The sequence below is a fragment of the Magallana gigas genome, chromosome 8 (genome assembly GCF_963853765.1).
Source record: "Magallana gigas chromosome 8, xbMagGiga1.1, whole genome shotgun sequence".
NCBI lineage: Eukaryota > Metazoa > Mollusca > Bivalvia > Ostreida > Ostreidae > Magallana > Magallana gigas.
The window spans coordinates 9,637,103-9,661,470 of record NC_088860.1 but is presented as its reverse complement, the minus strand read 5'-3'; the positions used below and the strand labels follow the sequence as shown (position 1 = coordinate 9,661,470).

Here is a 24,368-nt window from a genome sequence, read left to right as displayed (position 1 = left end):
AATCGGGTTTTATGCTTTTAAATATCGCTTGGTCGCCATTATTTAAAAAATAAAAATTTATGCTTTCTTCGGTGATTCATGCGGGATATGAAGATGGCATCAAGAAAAAATATCTAACAAGGGTTAGCCTGTTAGGTAAATTTCTTATGCAATGAATGATGGCCACCTTCATCATGTTCAGAACACGGCATGAATCATTTAACATGTTTAAGAAAGCATTTTATTATTTATGTTTTATAAAGTCACATCTTTCTTAACTAAATAATAAATTGATTGTTATAGTCTATCCCAAGATATTTATGCTGCACATTTGGACGATTTTTGATAAAAAAAAAAAAAAATACACATACCTGTGAAAGAAGTTCAACTTTCTTCAATTAACTTCATTTTCATTATCATTTTTCCCTCATAAAAATTCACAGGAACAAAAACAGATTTCCTACGGTGATTCATAATGGGGAATGTTGACATCTTTTCTCCATTCGGAAGTCTTTCAGAACACCTCGCACAATTTTTCAACGTAATCATCTGGGCTGAATTGTGGCTGATGCAATGCAAAATCCCCATATAATATAGACTTTTTTTTTTAATCTTGGGATTTGTTCTTACTATTGAAGGAACATTGTCTGAATCAAGAGGTATTTATGAATATCAAATAATATAAGAAAATATGCGGCAAAATTATCTTGGGACAGACTATAAAATTAAGTAAAATTACTGTAAATTAGTTATTGTTAATTTACATCAGCTTCAATATCAACATTTCAAGAAACAACCAAATCGTACGTCTTCTATGGGAATTCAAGGTGGTATGGGACATCTGTCGATATTGATGTAGATCAAAGTACATTATAATTCATATTAATTGAAATACTTTCACCGGATTAGAATTTTACGATATTATACAATATTTAACCAAAAAATTGCTCTTAAAAATATTTCGAGAGGTGAAAATTGTAAAACCCTGATGGGGATTCGAACTCATGACTTACAGATTTGTAGTAAACCCTCTAACCAACTGCGCTACGCTGTTAGATGACAATATTGGGAAAGAAACTACTTAATACATAATTACTCTTTATTTTATTGTTTATTTCAATAAACAATATGTCTCAACATGGAAGAGTCTCATACAACCCTAAGTTTGACATCATCATAAATAATTCATTCATTTAAATTGTATATATATATACATAATATATAACAGGTTGGCAGCCACCATAAAAGACGAACATGTATTAAAGAGAAGAGAAGTTTCAAGAGTTGATTTATGTAAAACCTGGTATGTATGAAAGGCCAACTCCATATACATTTAAATTTGTTTGAAATTTCTGGTATTGAAACTTATGATGTGATGCAATAGGGACTGGACTCAATAATTTTGGATGGCCATGTTTCTATTCCAAGTAAATATAGTTTGAATTCATACTGATGGTAGCTTATAGTAAGAGGAGTAATATCTTTAAGTTCTTGTTTATAGGAACAAAAAATGATTGCAATTCACAGAAGGGTCTTACTTCAAGTTATTTGTAGTTAGATACCATCTGTTCTTATTTTTAAAAAAGTACCTGTGAATTTTTTGCTGCTTAAACTGCATGACTGTTCTTGGCAAGAAATATATGATTTTTTCTAAATACACTACTTTAGTAAATCATTGTGCATTATACAAAATTCCATGCACAAGTTTTGTTGTAGCAAGATTTGAGGATACAGAATTGACAATAACATGTACATGATGTATGAATTTGATATTGTTTCCTGCATTCAGTGATGACATTTTGGACTACATCATGGTGAGGAAGCAGCCCTCGGTACCAGGACGGAGTCGCCCCAGGTTCTCCCTCTACCTCTCCGCCAAACTCATGTATGGATGTGTCAAGCTGTATAGAAAACAAACACAGTACTTACTGGGTTAGTAACCATGTTTTGTAGCTTCAACATACATCTATGTGGGTTTTTCTTTAAATGTTTTCAATTTTAATATTTACCATAGTTTTATATATTAATATAATTTTAAACATTTTATCTGTGAGATTTGATAGAGTAATAAATCATTACAAATTATTAGAAAGTTTGATCAAGTACTTCATGATGTTTCTTATATAAATGATTCAAACTTTATCAATCTTTTTAATTTAAATAAAAAATTTGCAGCTAGTATGTGTCATGATTCAAAATTTGTAAATTTAACATAATACGGTACATGTATTGATTTTTCAGAGGATATATCAACGTTTCTGGTGAAAGTAAGACTGGCAGTACACGTTGGTGAAAACATTGATCTGAATGTTGCCTGCAGGTATTTCTGGTAGCTTTGAAAAAGGAAACCTTTATTGTGATCTCTTAAAAAGCTTTAGATTTCAATATGATGAGAATATAATTACAACCAGGTCTTGTAAGGCAAAAATAAAATTATGGTTTGTTTTGAATTGCCTCCTGCCTCATTGAAATACCCCCTTCTGGTAAAAGTTCATTAGCAAAAAACTTTTATTTTTATATGAAGATTTTTTTTTTACCTGTATTTAATGATTTAATCTTCAAGTTAAAAAAAAAAATCCTCCCTCCCTCCTGCAGGTCTAGAAACTCCCAGGCAGCAATTCCAAACAGACATATTTTTAGGATAGCCTAAGCATATGACTATCAGGATGTTTTTGTTTGTATTCACAAATGAGTGGAATGTAACCTGGAAGTCTGAAAGAGTTATACCGCATTTTGAAAAATTTATATTGTAGACCAGAACTTGTGACTATGCCCGACTTTTTGTTGATGTCATTGGAAAAACAACCATTCTATGACCCATACTTTGGCAGAATAGACTATCGAGAGGTTCATTTAAGATGATTCTGATTTGTTTCCGATGTTTTGGAAGATTTTAATTAGAATTTACTAATACATGTACTGTGGTTTCATTAACATCAGGGCATCAGTTTTCATAGATTTAAACAATAATCTTAGATTAATTAGGACAGAAAAATTCTTAGATGTTATCATTACCAATATTTTTGTCACATTTCTTACTTTGATTTCTTGGATAAACTCAACAATTATAAGCTTACAAAAATAAGTGTTTATCAAATATTGATAGATCCACAGTATTGTTTAATGCCTTTTGTTCAAAATTATTTATCATTCTTTAGCCTTTACTTGTTTGCATTTTAATCATCATCATCATCTTCAAAATCTTTTGACCAATTCAACCAAATGGCATGAAGCACTTTGAGATAGGTTTTGCCTCATTTCTAAAGAAGATAATGTAAATCAAGAATTCTTAGAGTATTGCATAAGCAATAACGGCATCTGTCCCCGACATGTACTCAATTTAAAAGGAATGTTGTTTTAAAAGCTAATTTTTTTTCAAGAAATTTCAATGGAAGGTGTTTTTCTTTAAGGATACCCAATCTCAATCAGGAAAAGCAAGTCATTGAAAATTGATATCATTTTCTGTTGATCAACCTTAACAAAACTCATTATAAAGCTACACAGCAAGTTTCAAATCAATCTCCTATATCATAACCAAAAAAGGCTGGAAAATGAATTTGGGACAGAATATGACTGACAGACAAATGTAAAGACAGCGATAAAGACTAGTCCCCTCTGGTTTCACCGATAAGGGACTATCAGTGATCGAAAGTAGAGATAGGTGTATTCAAAATCTTCTCCATTGTCTTGATTATGATCAGTACATGTCTTAAAGTTTTTATTAAAATTATTGCCACTTGCAATTGTCACGTATAGATTATTATAAGTAGCTACAATCATATACATGACATTGTTGATGAGTTGAACAATGTGACTGTATTGTTTTAATCCATGTTTGATTTACATTTCAATTTCATTAAAAAAAATTTTGTTTAAAGACTTAAATTGTTTATTTCAGTTTCTTTAAAAGGCTTTTTAAGTTCCTTTCCATTCAGTTTTGCTTGACACTTGCTATTGGTTCACATAACTTATAGGCAACTATTGCAGCATTGGTACGTATATGTAATATGTCACTATTCTCAATCTGATCTGAAAATCAAGATTACTAGACAGCATCATTAACTCTGTATGGATAGAAAATTTTCTTGCTAATTAAGAACTTTAAAAAAGGTTTAAAAATGAATTGATAATGAATTTATGACCCCCAATTTTTTGTATTTTCTTTGGTATTTGGATAGGAAGGTAAAGATGCAGAAGAAATTTTGGCAGAGTTATCCTCCCCTAGCAGTGATTCCAGTGTAGAGAGAATGAGACATCGTAGAGAGTCGAGTGTATCATCAACAAAACAAATACATGTGGAAACGGAACAGAGTTTCATTAGATCCGGTGAGAACTCAACTAAAACATGTATTGTTAATCAACCAATATTTACATCAACTTTATTTCACTATTTACCACATTACCCATGATACACTAGTCAATTTTTGCAATTATTAAGAGGCATTTAGAATGACAGATTTGTGGAGAGAATTTTATGCCAGACACATAAAAAATGCATTATCTCACCAGGGGCTGTGCTACACAAGCTTTGCCTATACCTCTGTCAACGCCCTATAATGTAAAAACTGAAACAATGGGCAAAATGTATCAAAAATTGATGTATTTAATCTTTAATCTATAAATATGATTATAAGTAATTCAGTTAAAATCTTTAATACTTTTATTTATTAATTTTTACTCCAAAGTATATTGTGGAGGAAAAAAACAAAAAATCGTATCACATGATCTAGTTTGACAGATGTTTAAAAGTTTTGAAAAATCAGTTTCCGCATGCTTATAATTTTTTGGTGAAGTTACACAAATCAGCAGCAAGCAATGTCATACCCTTTGATAATTTTAAACTTATGCACAAGTCAAGTTGGTTGTACAGGAGAAATGAATCAACAATGCCATGAGCTTGCCATGCTTGTTTAATCATGTGACTATTTTTCTTGACATGACAGAAGTGTAAGAGAAACTTGTGTATAGCACAACCTCTGGTGACAGAGTGATAAAAAAAAGTAAACCTCGCAAAGTTTTCATATGCGTAAAAATACTTCACATTACTTCAATTGCATTCAAGTACTGAAACTCAAGAAAGTGGGATTTTTTTAAACAAGAAATTCAATGTATATCTAATTGGGTATGTAGGCATGCAATCTTTAACTTATTACTAAATCAAACTTTTATAAAAATTTACTAATAAGAATTAGCATTATGATGAATTCTACATCTATTCACAGCTTTAGGCTCTCCACACACTGTGTCAAGTTTGGACCAAATTACCCTAAAAGATGTGGATATTCCCAACCTGCCTCAGGTGAGCTCTGTAACCAGTGTGCGGGCCTTTGTTTAACGAAAATTTCTACTATTTAAGTATATGGATTAATTTGCATGATTTATTTAATCATGAAAAACTCCAAGAATAGTACAAGCTCAACACACCAGATTATTTTAAAATAAATTTTATATGAGTAGTTTATATAAGCAAATAAGAATTCCTGCATAAATGTTTACTTGTGAACTGACATTGAACTTGCATGATATATATAGGAAGAAGTATTATCTTTTGATCAAATTTTGGCTGAAAAAAAGTGCGTGTTATACACGCGACATTACGGTAGATACTAGTAGTACCTAGTTCTAATCTATATATTTTTATCAAATTATACCCATGTGTATCATGATCAATCTTAAGTATATTTATGATAAATTTAGGTACAAAATTCATGTATTGTAATTTATTCATATTGCTAATGAAAATTTGAAGTAAACCCAAAATATGAACAAAGAAAAGTTTAATTACATGTATTTACACTATACTTATGGCATTAAAGTTGAAATGATCTTCAAATATTTTCTATCACGTAATTTTAGATTGTTGAACAGACTGAGTTACCTGCACTTGATGAGCATAACATGCAAGCTCTCCTTGATGACTCTGTCAAATTACCAGTAGATGCTGTCCCACCAAATGACAGTACACTCTTCCAACCAGATGTTTCTGTTCCTATAATAGGCGAATAGTAGGAATAAATTTAAAACTAGTTGGATTGCGAATAGATTCAATTCTTCAAGTTGGTTAAAAATTATGTACTACATGTGTAGTAAATCACATTTATTTTTCTGATTTGAAATCAAATTTGACTATATGGTTTTAATTTTGAACTGAAAAAAGACATGAAAATATTTGGTAAAGAGAAAGTAATCTTTATCAAAGCACTAACCCAAATCTAAGGTGTAGTGGTACTTCAAACTTATTTGGCCATCACTTATTTTGAGAACAATTTTCAAAACAATGTCAGCAGTTTTAAGTGGGAGCCTGTGGCATATTTGATTTGAGAATTACATTCTCTTAACTCTACAGTTACCAACAATTTTATAAAAATGATATAAAAACCTTTTTATTTCTTTAATATGAAGGAGGGGTGAGTTATTTTTGCAATGGGAAATTACCTTTAAGAAATCGCTAAATAACTTATTTCATTCCAAAGAAGATGAAACTTATTATTATATCTTATCTCTAATTTGCAGCCCTGTGAAAGGATCAGAAGCCTTCATAAATCTCTCATCCCCTTCAAAAACCTTAGATGGAGGGAAAGAATTGGAGAAAGAAATGTTGTCCCCCAAGGAAAAGACCCCTCGGGGTCAGCTTGATGATGTACTACCCGACGCCCCACCAGCACCCCGTGATCATCGGCCAAGGTCACCAGAGGTCACCATGCTGCCCCCCACAGAAGAGGAACCCCGCAGGTCATCCAGAAAGGTATATAATAATGGTGTCAAGCAGGCTTGGGGTAATGCTAAATGTATTGGTAATGCATTGCAATGCATTACATGTTTTTCAAAGTAATGCTAGTAATGTGTAATGCCTCAAAATTAGCATTACAAATAATGATAATGTAATGCATTACTTTCCAAAATCTAGTGTAATGCTGGCATTACATGGCATTACTTTGCATTACTATGCATATTTATGCATGTTCACTAAAAAAAATGTTATGAATAAATGAATAGTTGAAATTGAATTTGATTATATTTATTTTTAAAGAAGAAAGAAATAATTCTTATTGAGAAAAAAATGTTTTAATTGTACATGTTTTATTAAAAAAGGTTTTTTAAAATTCATTTTTGAATTGTTTATATTACTAAAGATAACAGCACAATTTCATAACATTTTTAAGAGTGTTGTTATTAAGAGTTTTTAATCATTTAAACAATTTACTCCAATTAGTTTGCACTTCAATAAGAAATGTGTCAACAACACACTATGCCCCCATGATAATCTAAGTATCAAAACAATCTATTGTTATAAGAAGTGCTAAACACCCCAATCCCCCTCCCTTCGCTAAGTCACAATAGAATAGGAGACAGACATGCACCTTTAAAAGCAAAATGAATGCACTGTCCATCCATGATGAAAATCAATATCACTTCCAATATTATAACCTATTTGAAAATAATCTTACTTATTTTCTCTCTCTTTCTCTCTGTCTCTCTCTCTTGTAAATTAATTACACTGTACATTAGTTTGGACTGATAGAAAATAGAAAAAAGATTTATGTATTTAATCTATTATTGCACTTAATATATCCTAAGATAAAGATCGTCAAAGAGTATTTTCCAGTCCAAGCTTTGTCTGCTCCTGCAAAACAATTATTTAGTATATAGCCCGGAAGATGGATGCATTTAAAAGATGAACCCTTTGAAACTTCGATCATAAAGTGCAACAGCAATCTTTTGTCTTAAAGTGTCCTCCGTAAAAAGAAATATGAATAAAATATATTAAGATATATAACTGGGAAAAATCATCTGTTTATAAATAAATAAAATTAAGTGTCCAAAATTATAAAGATTTGTGTAATCTGGGGATATATCTATATTTAGCTTTTAAAAACCGCAACATTATTTCATAAATTGTTTTTGTTACGCATGTTATCCTGTGTCTCTATTTCATATCTGATATTGTATTATGCCAAATGTCTATAAATATCATTTTACTTATGTAATATGTTGTTCATATTGCCACAATATGATTATATATTGAGCAAATAAAGAATTACTCTTGTTTATTCATTGAATTTGAACCTGATATTGAGCATGAAGCTGTAGATATGTTAAAGAGTGTTGTATATTTGAAACCATACCTGTTAACCCTCCCGCATTGTGCGGGAGACTCCCGCAAAACGGCCTAAAAATCTAAGATCTCCCGCACCCAACCTATCTCCCGCGGTGTCTCCCGCAATCGTATTTGTCTTCCCCATACCCCCCCCCCCCCCCCAAATTCTGAATCTTTACATGCAAATTTCAACATCCACTACGGGTTTTTCTCTGATTTTGAACTAAAAAAGCTGCTGTGTAGCTTGAATATATCAAAATCCATCCAAGTACTGTCTACCGTGATCATAGCATGACATGTTATAGCCCAGTTTACTTTTTACGATTACTTCCGGTTTTGACTTAAATCATGATCATTTACGTATTTAGTTATGCATAGGCCTTATAAAAAAATAAGTGAAAGCTTAAAACATCTTGATTTTACTCTGTAACACCAAAGAAAACAATAACAGCCAGTGGTGTCACTTAACAGGTGCACAGGTAAAGCACCCGAGCCACGTGCAGTGAGTCGTGACTAATTCTGTCTGGCTAGCACGGTCGGTAAAAATCAAAGTGAGTTTGGAACACTAAGTGTTTATACAAGCTACCAATAAAGTGAAGCTCGAGGAAAAAGTGTAAAAGCATTTCACAAGAGTTTTTAAAGTTTATAGTACCGGTACTATGATTTACAGGGATGCTATAGACATTACAACAGAGATCATTTTAAAATGATACTGGAGAAATACATGTTAAAATTGTTTTGTGAATTAAAACTCTATCCTATATATAAGGCAAAAAATAATTTTAATGAATATTATTTTCTGGTTTTTCTTAACTGGGTTTCACTGCAAATTCAAAATAGGCAAAATAAATTTTCTGTGTTTACCCTATATGTCAGCATGCAGTGATGGTTCAATACTGAACAATAGAAAGACTTAATATAAAAAGTGGCACTATTGACTTCTTGTATTGTACCATGCAAACAAAATAATAGTTTTCTGAACTTGTACAGCAACACAAGTTGTTATACTGGTAGTCATAGAAATAATAAAATCTAAAATAATTGCAAATGCATTAATTACAATGGTAATATAAGGTATCTAACAGTATTTATACCCCCCGCAAACGAAGTTTGGGGGGGTATATAGGAATCACCTTGTCCGTCCGTCCGTCTGTCCGTCCGTCCGTCCGTCTGTCCGTCTGTCTGTTCGATTCGTGTCCGGTCCATATCTTTCTTATGGAGAAACATTAGAAGTTCTTACTTCACACAAAGATTGCTTATGACCTGAGGGTGTGTCATGACCTTGAACCAAGGTCATTCGGGCAAGGTCAAGGTCACTGGCAGAAAAAGTGCAAAATTCGTGTCCGGTCCATATCTTTCTTATGGAGAAACATTAGAAGTTCTTACTTCACACAAAGAATGCTTATGACCTAAGGGTGTGTCATGACCTTGAAGCATGGTCATTCGGGCAAGGTCAAGGTCACCAACAGAAAAAGTGCAAAATTTGTGTCCGGTCCATATCTTTCTTATGGAGAAACATTGGAAGTTTTAACTTCACACAAAGATTATTAATGACCTAAGGGTGTGTCATGACCTTAACCCAAGGTCATTCGGGCAAGGTCAAGGTCACTGACAGAAAAAATTGCAAAATTCGTGTCTGGTCCATATCTTTTTTATGGAGAAACATTGGAAGTTCTTACTTCACACAAAGATTGCTTATGACCTAAGAATGTGTCATGACCTTGACCCAAGGTCATTTGGACAAGGTCAAGGTCAATGGCAGAAAAAAGTGTAAAATTCTTGTCCGGTCCATATCTTTCTTATGGAGAAACATTGGAAGTTCGCAGTTCACACAAAGATTGCTTATAAGCTAAGGGTTTGTCATGACCTTGACCCAAGGTCATTTGAGCAAGGTCAAGGTCACTTGCAGAAAAGTATAAAACTCGTGTCCAGTCCATATCTTTCTAATGGACAAATATTGGAAGTTCTTAATTCACATCTAGAATGCTCATAACCTGAGAGTATGTCATGACCTTGACCAAAGGTCAATTGAGGAAGTTCAAGGTCATTGAAAAAAAAAATCGGGCTCAGTATACCAATAATTCAAAATGTTTATATTAAGTGGCTGCTTGACATGTGGAATTTCGTTTGATTCGAGTCATGTTTGTTAACATAAGGATGCAAATGTCCTCATGCATTAACAGTTAACTTGAACTAAAATGGAATTTAAAGAATAGAAATTGGTTTGTGTACTCATATAAGCATTAACAGTTTTAAAAAATAGAGCAGTTGTTATTTATAGAAAATGGACGATGAAATAGATTCATCCAATATTTTCTATAATAGAAAAAATACATGAGTTTTGATTTTTCTTAGCGGGGGGTATCAATTGTGAGCTTGCTCACAGTACCTCTAGTCTTAATATATATTTGCATTTCACGAGAAAAAACGTCGTTTACGCAAAATCTCCCCTTTAGCCAAGTTGGTAAGGGGGAGATTCTCCCACATAGCAGCTTTGAAAGGTTAACAGGTATGTGAAACATTTGCAAAAACTCTTTATTAGCTTTAATTTTAAAAAAAAGTAATGGTAATGGTAATGCATTACTTTACTCATGTAATGGTAATGTAATGCATTACTTCAAGAAAATCAAGTAATGGAAATGGTAATTTAATGCCCAGATTCATGAAGTAATGGTAATGTAATGCATTACTTTACAATGTAATTCGCCCCAAGCCTGGTGTCAAGGTCATCAGCTTATATTTTGGGGCAAGGATCTTTTTGGTCAGTCATTGTGTATTGGTTGTAAACTTTCTTCTCATAAATATATAGGCAATCATGACTTTCGTATGAAGCTTCTGTAGGAGAAATCCATTTCTATATACATTCATCTAATAAATTTTTGCAAAATATATTTAATTTTTTTGCTTTGATATTACTGTATGCACATGTATGGATTATTAAAATTTAGGCTCATGATTGTCTTCATTATTCGAAGTTTATTTATCAATATTAATTTACTTGTGTATACTGAAATTGTATAGAATTTTTTTTTCTTTAATTGTTAGAGGCGGATTGATTTGTCTCTAGAGTTAGCTCCCTTGCCTCCAAGTCCCAGCGTTAGGAAGCGACGGAGACGTCATTTAATTGTGGATGAAAATATCATGATATCCAAAGCAGAAATGAAAAGAAATCTTCAGACAGGAAGTGACTTATGCAAACCACTTGTAAGTTTAAAGCAGCATGATCACAATTTTTTTTTTTCTGTTTATAATGCTTCAGTACGGCATTTTTGATAGGCAACCAAAAGAACTGTGAATGCTAATGCCCGTTTCTCGCCTACATTTTACATCCAAATATTTCGGAATTTCTGTCAGATATTAAAAAACACATTTATCTACTTAAAAGTATGATCAAATCCTAATTGAATTATATCGAAATAAAATTTGTAGTTGAATTATTAATTTTTAAACAAAAGTTTTGCTTACGGGGGGACTAAAAAAAATTCATTGAATTTGGTCTCTAAGAGTGAGAAAAATATTATTTATATGTTTATAAAACTTCAAAGTAATCACATTTCCGTTTCCCTTTATTTTCTAATATGAAATATGAGCTATTTGAACCCAAAATACAAAGTAATCTCTCTGTTTGACCAAATCATGACCAAATCATTCATATTCAATGATTATATACATAAATGTATACTTTATTATTAAAAAATAACTTTAATTAGACAACTTTCAAAAATTGACTTTTAGTTAGGTAGCTAGACAATGCAATCGTTCGCAGTCCTTTGAGTGGCATTCGTTGAATTATAAGCATATATATATATATATATATATATATATATATATAGAACTTAAAATTCTTTGCTGTGTCAACAAAGATTTTGTTTACATTTTGAATGTTGAAGTGAAAATTCCAGTTTTATACCTAAAATGAATGATTTAAACGTGTAGAAACTGTTTATTTGTGCTTAGAATAAAAAGAAAGCTAGTAGACAATTTAGCTTTGAATGTATTTTTAAGTGGTTAACAAAAACAGGGCACAAGCCTTGTTTACATGACAAAGAAATGCGAGCCCTTTATCTTGCTCATATCTCTATGACTGACTCTCAAATTTCATTTTATCATTAGAACTTTAATAAGGATTGTAAATAATAAAAACCCAAAAATAGAATTTGATCAAAATTGTGACCATGTCCCTTTAAAACCATGTTTGTATTATTAAGATATACATGTATTTAGAAGATAGAAAATTAGTGGACAAGATGTGTAAAATGCCAATAAACGGACGGATAAGATGCTGAAAATTTAGAATGTCAATAAATCTGATATTTTTAAAAAAAAATATTCAAAACAATATATATTTAACAAATCATCGAATTTGTAACACTTAAATGTTTTCAATACTTGAAATATGTTGACTCAAACAGGCATATATGTAGCAAATCCTCCAAATAGTGTTATTTTTTAAAAAGTCAAAAATAGTGTTATTTTTAGGTCACCTGAATAAACTCAGGTGACCTATTGCTATTCGTTTTCGTCCGTCGTCGTGCGTAAACAATTATACATTTTTAACTCCTTCTTAAAAACTACCCGTCCAATTGTTACCATTTTTGATGTGAGGCATTTCTATGGTAAGAGGAATCTAAATTGTGAAATTCATGGCTTTACCAACCCTGGGTCACCACAGGTGGGGCCAAATATGCAAAAAAAAGCCAAATTTTCAAAAATCCTCTTCTTTACTCCCACACATGTGAGGAAAAAACTGGTTGCATGGTTATGATGTCCAGGAAGCCCTCTACCAAAATTGTGAAATTCATGGCCCCTGGGTCAGGGGTTCTGGCTCTGGGTTGGGGCCAATATGGCCATATAATAAAAATGTATTAAATCTTAGAAAATCTTCTCTACTCCCATATATATTTAATAAAAACTAAAAGCATGATTATGATGTCCATGAAGCCCTCCACCAAAATTGTGAAATTCATGACCCCTGTGTCAGGGGTTCAGGCTCTAGGGTGGGGGCAATATACCGGTAGTAAAAATGTATTAAATCTTAGAATCTTCTTCTCTACTCCTATATATATTTGTTAAAAACTAAATGCATAATTATGATGTCCATGAAGCCCTCCACCAAATTGTGAAATTCATGACCCCTGTGTCAGGGGTTCAGGCTCTAGGGTGGGGCCAATATGGCCATATAGTAAAAATGTTTTAAATCTCTAAAAATCTTTTTCTTTACTCCCACAAAAAACTGAATACATGGTTATGATGTCCACTATCTCCTCTACCAAAATTGTGAAATTCATGGTTCCTGGGTCAGGGGTTCTGGACATGGGGGGGGGGGGCAATATAGTGTTAATGCATATAATGTTCAAAATCTTCTCTATTCTCACACATCTATATGAAAAACTGACTTCATAATTATGTTTACCAGGAAGTCCTCTACTAAAAATTTTAATTTCATGTTCCCTGGAGTATGGGTTTTGATTCTAGGGCAGGACCAAAATGGATGTATAGGTCTTAATGCATATAATGTTTAAAAATTATCTTCTGTACTCCCACACACCTGAAAGGAAAACTGAATTCATGATTTTGTAGACCAGATCTTTAAGTTTTTCACCAAAATTATATGTTTCATAGTTCTTTTTGACAGATTTCAGGCAGGGAGGTGGTCGTCATTACAAATTTATAATTTTTCTACTCCAGAATGAAACCTAATTAAATGCATATATGAGACTCCTCAACAAGTTTGTGTATGGATTATATGCTACTCAGGTGACCGTCAAGGCCAACAGGCCTCTTGTTTTTTTTTATCGTTTGTTAGATATATTAAAAACTGAATATAGTTAGAAATTGTGCTTTTGCAGACTTGTAATATATAATATATTTGAATAGATTATTTGGAAAAAAAATAAATTTTAAATTGTATTTTACGACGAAACTGAAAGGGTATTTGGGCTATCTTATTCCCTCATCTTCTTCAAGTTTTTGATTGATAAAAATTCAGGGTATTTACAAGATGAAAAATCTTTCTTTTTAATAAAATTATTGTCTATTGTAATAACTTTAATCACATTAAAAATGTATATGCCATTTTGCCCTAATACATTGTAAGAATGAATTTTTCAAAAATATTCTTTTGATTGAAACAGAGAGTTCCGATAATCAAAAAGTCAGACTGCACCACTCTGTTCAATCAGCCGGGGAGTCGAGGTCTGAGGTGTGGTCCCCTCCTCACTATGTGGCAGCAGAACCTTAATCTAGGACTGTGGGAGACCCAGTCTGATGTAGAGACTCCATTTTGGACCGTTCCTACTATTTCTAGTGAGTGTACTGAATATATGTACAGTATTCAGATGTTATCTTTTTAGCTCACCTGAACCGAAGGTTAAAGTGAGCTTTTCTGATTACATGTTGTCATCTGTTCACCTGTCTGTCCATCCGTCCAACTGTCTGTAAACATTTGACTTTTTTGACTTCTTTTCTAGAACCACTGGTGCAAATTTAACCAAACTTGGTACAAATCATCCTTATGGGAAGGGGATTGTATATTATTTAAATAAAGGGCAAACCGTTTTTTAAAAGGGAGATAATTGTAAAACTGTAGAAATAGGTGATGTGTTTTAAAAAATCATCTTCTCAAGAACCACTGCACCAGAAATGCCAATATTTACAAAAAAGCTTGAATACATAATGAAGATTCTAAATGATTATAACTATAACCCACTAACACTGGGGTCCCACTAGGGCTTCAAAGTTGAACATAAAAAGATACAGAAAATTTGTAAAACTCTCCTCAAGAACAACAATTCTACAATTTTTGAGATTACCATGCAAGCATCCTATTAAGATAGTATTGATTTTAACTTGTTAAAATCATTAGCCCTGTAATAATACTTGGGCCCCAAGAGGGGTTTAAAGTTTTACATAGAAATATTTACTAGTGAAAAAACTGAAAAAGAATGATACAAGGAACTGTTGTTTATGTGAGCAATGTGGCCCATGAGCTTCTTGTTTAAATGATTGTTAACCGGGTTTTCCAACGGAAAAATCCGGTTATTAAAATGGTGAAAATGGCGGGCGGGCGGATGGCGGGCGGGGGGCGGCTGCCAAAAGGGTACCCTCATTGTACGGATAACTCCTCCTACAGTTTTCAAGATAGGAAGTTGTTCTTTTGCAGATCAATTGTACATATATCAGAGGTGTGCATATTGCTAGGATTTTGATTTCCGATAATTTATCGAAACAAGAGGCCCATGGGCCACATCGCTCACCTGAACAGCAGTTCCTTGTAACATTACATTTCGTAGCATATGCTTTTTCTATTTTAAACATTGAACCCCTTTCTGGGGACCCAGTAATGGTCCGAGGTTTATGGTTGGCTTGAACAACATAAATAGTAACATAGGAATGAAAATGTGTAGCACTGCGGTGGGACCGCACGTACACAACCTGAAAAACTGAACGTAGAAGAGTTCCACTTCAAGAGGAATAACTCTCAGACTGTACAGAACATTAAGAAAGATAACTCTTGGTTCCACTACATTAGAGTTTACACAATTTGAGGATCCTTGCATAGTAATCTCACAAACTGTAGCATTATAGTTCTCGAGAAGAACTTTTTAAAAACATTTTCAATATATCTTTCTATGTTAAACTTTGAACCCCTTTTGGGGCCACAGTATTAGTCCAGTGCTAAAGTTTTAATTATTTGGAATCTACATTATTTAAGGATGCTTGCATAGTTATCTCACAAGCTGAAGCATTATAGTTCCCTAGAAAAAGATTTTTCAACATTTTCCCTCTATATTTCTATGCTAAACTTTGAACACCTCTTGGGGCCCCAGTATTAGATTGAGGTCACGGCTTTTATAATTTCGAATCTACACTATTTGAGGGTGCTTACGTAGTTATCTGACAAATTGATGCATTGTAGTTCTCGAAAAGAAGATTTTTAAACATTTTCCATATATACCGGTACTTCTACATTTAACTTTAAACCCATCTTGGGTCCCTAGTATTAGTCTAGGGGTCACTATTTTAAAACTGTCGAACCTTCATTATCCAAGGTTGTATGCATGATAGTAATCTCACAAATTGAAGCATTGTAGTATTCGAGAAGAAGATTTTTTAACCTGTTACCTTTATATTTCTATAATAAACTTTGACCCCATCTTGGGGCCCCATTATTGGTCCGGGGGTCACGATTTTACGAATTAGGAATCTACATAAGCGAAGGATGCATGCATAGATATTCCACTAACTAAAACATTGTAGTTCTTGAGAAGAAAATTTTTAAACTTTTCCTTTGTTTTTTAAAATGTTTAAATTTTGAACCCCTCTTGGTGCCCATCAATTGTCCGGGAGTTACAATTTTTTGAATCTACATTATTTAAGGATGTACATGTATGCATAGTAATATCCCAAACAGTTGCACGATGGTTCTTGAGAAGATTTTAAAACATTTTCCTATATATGTTCAAATCTAAACCCCTCCTGGGGCCCCACTTTTGTTCGGGGGTCACGATTTTTACAATCTTCACGATATATACAACCTTTTGTGTATGTATTGGCATTTTTGGTGAAGTGGTTCTTGAGAAGAAAATTTTTAAACATTTTTCATATGTAGTTCTATGTTAAATTTTGATCCCCGCCTGGGGCCCCAGTTTTGGTCCGAAGGTCACGATTTTTACAATTTAGAATCTTCATTATACATACAAGCTTTTGTGTAAATATTGGCATTTCTGGTGCAGTGGTTCTTGAGAAGAAGATTTTTTAAACATTTTCCTATGTATTTCTATGTTAAACTTTGAACCCCGCCTAAGGCCCCAGTTTTGGTCCGAGGGTCACGATTTTTACAATTTAGAATCTTCACTATATATACAAGCTTTTGTGTAAATATTGGCATTTCTGGTGCAGTGGTTCTTGAGAAGAAGATTTTTTAAACATTTTCCTATGTATTTCTATGTTAAACTTTGAACCCCGCCTGGGGCCCCAGTTTTGGTCCGAGGGTCACGATTTTTACAATTTAGAATCTTCACTATGTATACAAGCTTTTGTGTAAATATTGGCATTTCTGGTGCAGTGGTTCTTGAGAAGAAGATTTTTTAAACATTTTCCTATGTATTTCTATGTATGTTAAACTTTGAACCCCGCCTGGGGCCCCAGTTTTGGTCCGAGGGTCACGATTTTTACAATTTAGAATCTTCACTATATATACAAGCTTTTGTGTAAATATTGGCATTTCTGGTGCAGTGGTTCTTGAGAAGAAGATTTTTTAAACATTTTCCTATGTATTTCTATGTTAAACTTTGAACCCCGCCTGGGGCCCCAGTTTTGGTCCGAGGGTCACGATTTTTACAATTTAGAATCTTCACTATATATACAAGCTTTTGTGTAAATATTGGCATTTCTGGTGCAGTGGTTCTTGAGAAGAAGATTTTTAAAACATTTTCCTATGTATTTCTATGTTAAACTTTGAACCCCGCCTGGGGCCCCAGTTTTGGTCCGAGGGTCACGATTTTTACAATTTAGAATCTTCACTATGTATACAAGCTTTTGTGTAAATATTGGCATTTCTGGTGTAGTGGTTCTTGAGAAGAAGATTTTTAAAACATTTTCCTATGTATTTCTATGTTAAACTTTGAACCCCGCCTGGGGCCCCAGTTTTGGTCCGAGGGTCACGATTTTTACAATTTAGAATCTTCACTATGTATACAAGCTTTTGTGTAAATATTGGCATTTCTGGTGCAGTGGTTCTTGAGAAGAAGATTTTTTAAACATTTTCCTATGTATTTCTATATATGTTAAACTTTGAACCCCGCCTGGGGCCCCAGTTTTGGTCCGAGGGTCACGATTTTTACAATTTAGAATCTTCACTATATATACAAGCTTTTGTGTAAATATTGGCATTTCTGGTGCAGTGGTTCTTGAGAAGAAGATTTTTTAAACATTTTCCTATGTATTTCTATGTTAAACTTTGAACCCCGCCTGGGGCCCCAGTTTTGGTCCGAGGGTCACGATTTTTACAATTTAGAATCTTCACTATATATACAAGCTTTTGTGTAAATATTGGCATTTCTGGTGCAGTGGTTCTTGAGAAGAAGATTTTTAAAGACATGCACCCTATACTCACTGTTTCGCAATTATCTCCCTTTTGAAAAGGGCTGTGCCCTTTATTTTAACAATTTATAATCCCCTTTCCATAAGGATGCTTTGTACCAAATTTGGTTAAATTTGGCCCAGTGGTTTTTGAGAAGAAGTTGAAAATGTGAAAAGTTTACAGACGGACGGATGGACGGACGACGGACAACGGGTGATCAGAAAAGCTCACTTGAACCTTCGGTTCAGGTGAGCTAAAAATACCAGCTTTTGAACTTAGTCATTCTTTGGCAAAATATTGCATATAGGGTACCCTCATTGTACGGATAACTCCTCCTACAGTTCTCAAGATAGGAAGTTGTTCTTTTGCAGATCAATTGTACATATATCAGAGGTGTGCATATTGCTAGGATTTTGATTTCCGATAATTAAACGAAAAAATACCAGCTTTTGAACTTAGTCATTTTTTGGCAAAATATTGCATATAGGGTACCCTCATTGTACGGATAACTCCTCCTACAGTTCTCAAGATAGGAAGTTGTTCTTTTGCAGATCAATTGTACATATATCAGAGGTGTGCATATTGCTAGGATTTTGATTTCCGATAATTAAACGAAAAAATACCAGCTTTTGAACTTAGTCATTTTTTGGCAAAATATTGCATATAGGGTACCCTCATTGTACGGATAACTCCTCCTACAGTTCTCAAGATAGGAAGTTGTTCTTTTGCAGATCAATTGTACATATATCAGAGGTGTGCATATTGCTAGGATTTTGATTTCTGATAATTTATCAAAAAAATACCAGCTTTTGAACTTAGTCATTTTTTGGCAAAATATTGCATATAGGGTACCCTCATTGTACGGATAACTCCTCCAACAGTTCTCAAGATAGGAAGTTGTTCTTTTGCAGATCAATTGTACATATATCAGAGGTGTGCATATTGCTAGGATTTTGATTTCCGATAATTTATCGAAAAAATACCAGCTTTTGAACTTAGTCATTTTTTGGCAAAATGTTGCATATACATGTAGGGTACTCCATTTCACTGGATAAGGGTTGACATGGATTATGGATACAGTTTACATAAAAGAAAACCCGGTTTGCTGTCACATTGACAGCTTTTCACTTGTTGTCTCTGATATAGTAAAGTGCCAGTGGACAAACTTAATGCTCATTTCAATAAATGGTAAAATTTTCTGTATGAAAAGGGGTATACTTTTATGACAGTTATTATACTTTAGATTCTGATGTTCTCTGTCTTATTTGTAAATTAAATCAAAAAAGTTAGTATTTGGTACCTATTTTGCATTATTCATGATTTCAAGAGGGCTTGGTGTTCATGTCCATTTTTTTTAGACTATTTATATTCTCCTTGAGAAAAAAACATTGTGTAGATTAAAAATAGAGAAATATTAAAGTTGTAAATCTTATATAGGTGGATTTTTTCTTTAATTAATAATAGTTTATAGCAAAAAAAACCTCGTATTTGAAAAACTGTAAGTAGATCTGATTGGTTTTTTATTGAAAATCTAGTCTCCATAGCAAAGACATTTTCAGTGACTTGGCACAATGGTCAAACTGGGAATTAATCAATAGGGTCTTTCATATAACTCAGAGTTCCCGAAACCAGTCCAAAACCTGTTGGACAATTGTCCTGTAAATATTCAAAATTTACCGGACATTTGTAAAATTTACCGGACATTAAAACTATTGCAAAAATATGCAAACTAACAAAAAAAGAGTTGTTTAAAAATGTTTCAGACTAATTTATTCAATTTCTTATTCAAATCATTCAAACTCCCTTTCAATTTCAAGAACAGTTTCGTGTATCAAATAGTTATTAATTCTTCTGGCTGCTCAATGTCACTTTCACTCTCTAAAGTTTCCGACTCATAGTCATTGTCATCAGTTTCTTCCTGCACTATGCCTCGCCCTTGTTTCTTCCTGATTTATGACATCTGTTTCTTCCTGAACTATTGTTGCCCCCGGTGTCCATTTTTTCGAGATCATGATCAAATAGGATAATGACTAACGTGTGTAAAAGAAAAAACACGTAAATCCGGATTAACAACAACGCATGTTTTTATATTTTTTATTTCATTTTATTGAAATACTCAACAGATATATTATCTCTGAAATAAAATAAACAACAGTTTTAGACTTTCTGTCTCGTAAATTGTTTTTTATACAGTGCCGGTCCGTAAAATTTATCGGACATTTTGACCGATTAAATTTAGATTTTACCGGACCCATTCAAATTTTACCGGGGATCCCCGGTGGACCGGTGCGTTTCGGGAACTCTGTATAACTGCATGGTTATTATATTAGTTCCGGTTTTTAGCTCACCTGAGCTGAAAGCTCAAGTGAGCTATTCTGATCACATTTTGTCTTTTATTCGTCTGTCTGTGAACTTTTCACATTTTCAACATCTTCTCAAGAACCACTGGGCCAATTTCAATCAAACTTGGCACAAAGCATCCCTAGCATAAGGGGATCCAAAGTTGTGAAAATTAAGGACCACATCCTTTTGCAAAGGGAGATAATTAGGAATTATTGAAATTTTTCAAGATATTTTCAAAAATCTTCTTTTCACGAACTATAAGACCAGGAAAGCTGAAACTTGTGTGGAAGCATCCTCAAGTAGTGTAGATTCAAAGTTGTGAAAAACTGAAAATCATGACCCTTGGGGTAGGGTGGGGCCACATTGGGGGGTTGACTTTTTACATAGGAATATATAGAGTAAATTTTTGAAAATCTCCTCCTCAGAAAGCAATCAGCCAGGAAAGCTGAAACTTGTGTGGAAGCATCCTTGGGTAGTGTAAATTCAAGGTTGTGAAAATCATGACTCCCGAGGGTAGGATGGGGCCAAATTGGGGGGTCGAATTTTTACATATGAATTTATAGAGTAAATCTTTAAAAATCTTCTTCTCAGAAAGCAAGCAGCCAGGAAAGCTGAAACTTCTATGGAAGCATCCTCAGGTAGTGTAGATTCAAGGTTTTGAAAACCATGATTCCCAGGGGAAGGGAGGGGCCACAACAGGGGGTCAATTTTTTACAGAAGAATATATAGAGTAAATCTTTAAAAAATCTTCTCAAGAACCATTTGACCAGAAAAGCTGAAACTTGTGTGGAAGCATCCTCAGGTAGTGTAGATTCAATGTTGTGAAAATCATGAACCCTGGGGGTAGGCTGGGGCCACCATGGGGGGGGGGGGGTGTTGAATTTTCACATTTGAATATATATAGAGAGAAAATCTTTAAAAATCTTCTCAAAAACATTTGGCCAGGAAAGCTGAAACTTATATGGAAGCATCCTCAGGTAGTGTAGATTCAAAGTTGTAAAAATCATGACCCTTGGGGTAGGATGGGGCCACAATGGGGGGAAGAATTTTTACAGAGGAATATATAGAGTAAATCTTTAAAAATTTTCTTCCCAGAAACCATTTTGCCAGGAAAGCTGAAACTTGTATGGAAGCATTCTCAGGTAGTGAAAATTCAAGGTTGTGAAAATCATGACCCTTGGGGGTTCAGTGGGGCCACAGTGGGGGTAGACTTTTTACATATGAATATATAGAGTTAATCTTAAAAACTCTTCTTCTCAAGAACCATTTGTCATGGAAAGTTGAAACTTGTGTGGAAGCAACCCTAGTTGGCATTAATTTAAGGTTGTGAAAATCATTACCATTGGGGGTAGGGTGGGGCCACAATGGGGGGGGGGGAGAGTGTCAAATGTTTACATAAGAATATACAGGTGAATCTTTAAAAATCTTCTTCTCAGAAACCATTATGCCAGGAAAGCTGAAACTTATATGGAAGCATCCCCAGGTAGTGTAAATTCCAGGTTGTGAAAGTCATGACTCCTGAGGGTAGTGTGGAGCCACAATGGGGGGTTGAATTTTTACATACAAATATATATAGAGTAAATCTTTAAAAATCTTCTTCTCAGAACCATTTGGCCAGGAAAGCTGGAACTTGTGTGGAAGCATCTTCAGGTTGTGAAAATCATGACCCTTGGGGGTTCAGTGGGGCCACGATGGGGGTTAGACTTTTTACATATGAATATATAAAGTAAATCTTAAAAAATATTCTTGTCAAGAGCCATTTGGCAAGGAAAGTTGAAACTTATATGGAAGCATTCTCAGGAAGTGTAGAATCAAAGTTGTAGAAATCATGACCCTTGGTGGTAGGACTGGGCCACAAGGGGGGGGGGGGCAAATTTTTACATAGGAATATATAGATTAAATCTTTAAAAATCTTCTTCTCAGAAACCATTATGCCAGGAAAGCTGAAACTTGTATGGAAGCATTCTCAGGTAGTGAAAATCATGACCCTTGGGGGTTCAGTGGGGCCACAATGGGGGTAGACTTTTTAAATATGAATATATAGAGTTAATCTTAAAAACTCTTCTTCTCAAAACCATTAGGGCAGGAAAGATGAAACTTGATTAGAAGCATCGTTATGTAGTGAGATTTCAATTTTATTCAAATCATGATTCTGGGGGTGGAGACAAATTTTTACATAGGAATATTTAGAAAAATATGCTTTAACTTTTTTTTCTAAAAAAAACATTTGCCTAGAAAAGCTGTAACTTTAGTGAAAGCAACTTCAGATAGTGTAAATTCAAATTTGTTCAAATCGAAATCTTTAAGAGTAGTGTGGGGCCATGTTGGGGATTCAATTGTACAAAGCAAAACATTTTAATTATTCACAAAAACTGAAATGTTATTATGTATGCTTTTATTTATATGCAAGCATTTTTATATAGTTCTGATTCTTTAAAATTGTTTAAACTTTGGCCCCTGGAAAATTATTGGGCCTCACAAGAGGTTCCGAGTTTGATGTAAGTTTATACCCTGTATACAAACAATTGTTAATGGTCTTTTTGAGAACTGCGATGCTGAATGTGACATGACTATAAAATCATCCTGTTAGAAAAGGGACTTGATTATAAATATATGAATATCCAGGGGGAAACAGATTTTTCGTATAGGATCTACATGTATTATACCACATTGTCCAGATATTTTGTATTATGACTCCAGGAAGCTGATTTTATCATGCCTATTGTTGCTCAGGTGAGCGATGTGGCCCATGGGCCTCTTGTTTTTTTTAATCATATAGAGTGACATTACCCATCCATTTTCAAAACTATGCAGTGCCAGATAACTATCAGGCTGGGAAGCTTGCTGTCCCTCATTCTGTTTTGGAGCTAGCATCAAAAGAGTTGAATTTGTTTGAAGAAAATGCATTTGTTGTTTAGATATGCGCTTGTTTTTTCCTTGTTCATCATGTTCATATTTCCTCTTCCAAAATTGCCTTTTGAGATTAGCAAATTTTATCTTTTTCTAATTTTTTTTAAAAGATGGGAAAGCAAATTAATGTAATTTTCATTATTCATAATATTAATATATATAATTTTTATACCAAAATCATGATTATTTTGTAATAGAAAATCAATTCTACATGATGTTAAGGCCAATATAAATAGGTATCAACCAGGCTTGGGGTAATGCTAAATGTAATGGTAATGCATTGCAATGCATTACATGTTTTCAAAGTAATGCTAGTAATGTGTAATGCCTCAAAATTAGCATTACAAGTAATGCTAATGTAATGCATTACTTTCCAAAATCTAGTGTAATGCTGGCATTACATGGCATAACTTTGCATTACAATGCATATTTATGCATGTTCATTTTAAAAAATGTGATGAATAAATAAATTGTTGAAATAGAATTTGATTAAATTTATTTTTAAAGAAGAAAGAAATAATTCTAATTGAGAAAAAAATGTTTTAATCGTACATGTTTTATTAAAAAAAGGTTTTTAAAATTCATTTTTGAATTGTTTATATTACCGGTACTAAAGATAACAGCACAATTTCATAACATTTTTAAGAGTGTTGTTATTAAGGTGTGTTCCCGTTTTGCACACATTTGATAATTGGGTATATAACAATAGGTGTGATTTATGTTGTGATAGCAATTATAGTCTGCTTTCGGTCAAAGATTTTACCTGGGTGTTTACCTGTGTTTTATCAGCACCTTAACGATAAAAAAAGAAGTAATAGATATTTTGTTGTGTTTTAGGTCTAATAACTATCACCATTTTTTTCGTTTGATAAAATAAAGATAATGATATATTTAAAAAGTCTTCAATTTCCGCACACTGATAAAAAAAATAATGATTAGATGATTTGACTTTCA

The 24,368-nt window shown here is 33.3% G+C and overlaps 1 protein-coding gene across 2 annotated transcripts in view; it reads left to right on the top strand.

The window, feature by feature from the left end:
* The window catches only part of LOC105324514 (meiotic recombination protein REC8 homolog), a 31,165-nt gene that overhangs the window by 195 nt on the left and 6,602 nt on the right, over nucleotides 1-24,368 (top strand). For both annotated transcript variants that reach the window (XM_066068134.1, XM_034473335.2), the window contains exons 2-11: nucleotides 1,208-1,282; nucleotides 1,769-1,911; nucleotides 2,221-2,299; nucleotides 2,733-2,826; nucleotides 4,158-4,305; nucleotides 5,202-5,278; nucleotides 5,836-5,984; nucleotides 6,493-6,724; nucleotides 11,123-11,281; nucleotides 14,212-14,383. In XM_066068134.1, coding sequence (XP_065924206.1) covers nucleotides 1,208-1,282; nucleotides 1,769-1,911; nucleotides 2,221-2,299; nucleotides 2,733-2,826; nucleotides 4,158-4,305; nucleotides 5,202-5,278; nucleotides 5,836-5,984; nucleotides 6,493-6,724; nucleotides 11,123-11,281; nucleotides 14,212-14,383 — 1,328 coding nt within the window. The remainder of the gene's footprint in view (nucleotides 1-1,207; nucleotides 1,283-1,768; nucleotides 1,912-2,220; nucleotides 2,300-2,732; nucleotides 2,827-4,157; nucleotides 4,306-5,201; nucleotides 5,279-5,835; nucleotides 5,985-6,492; nucleotides 6,725-11,122; nucleotides 11,282-14,211; nucleotides 14,384-24,368) is intronic.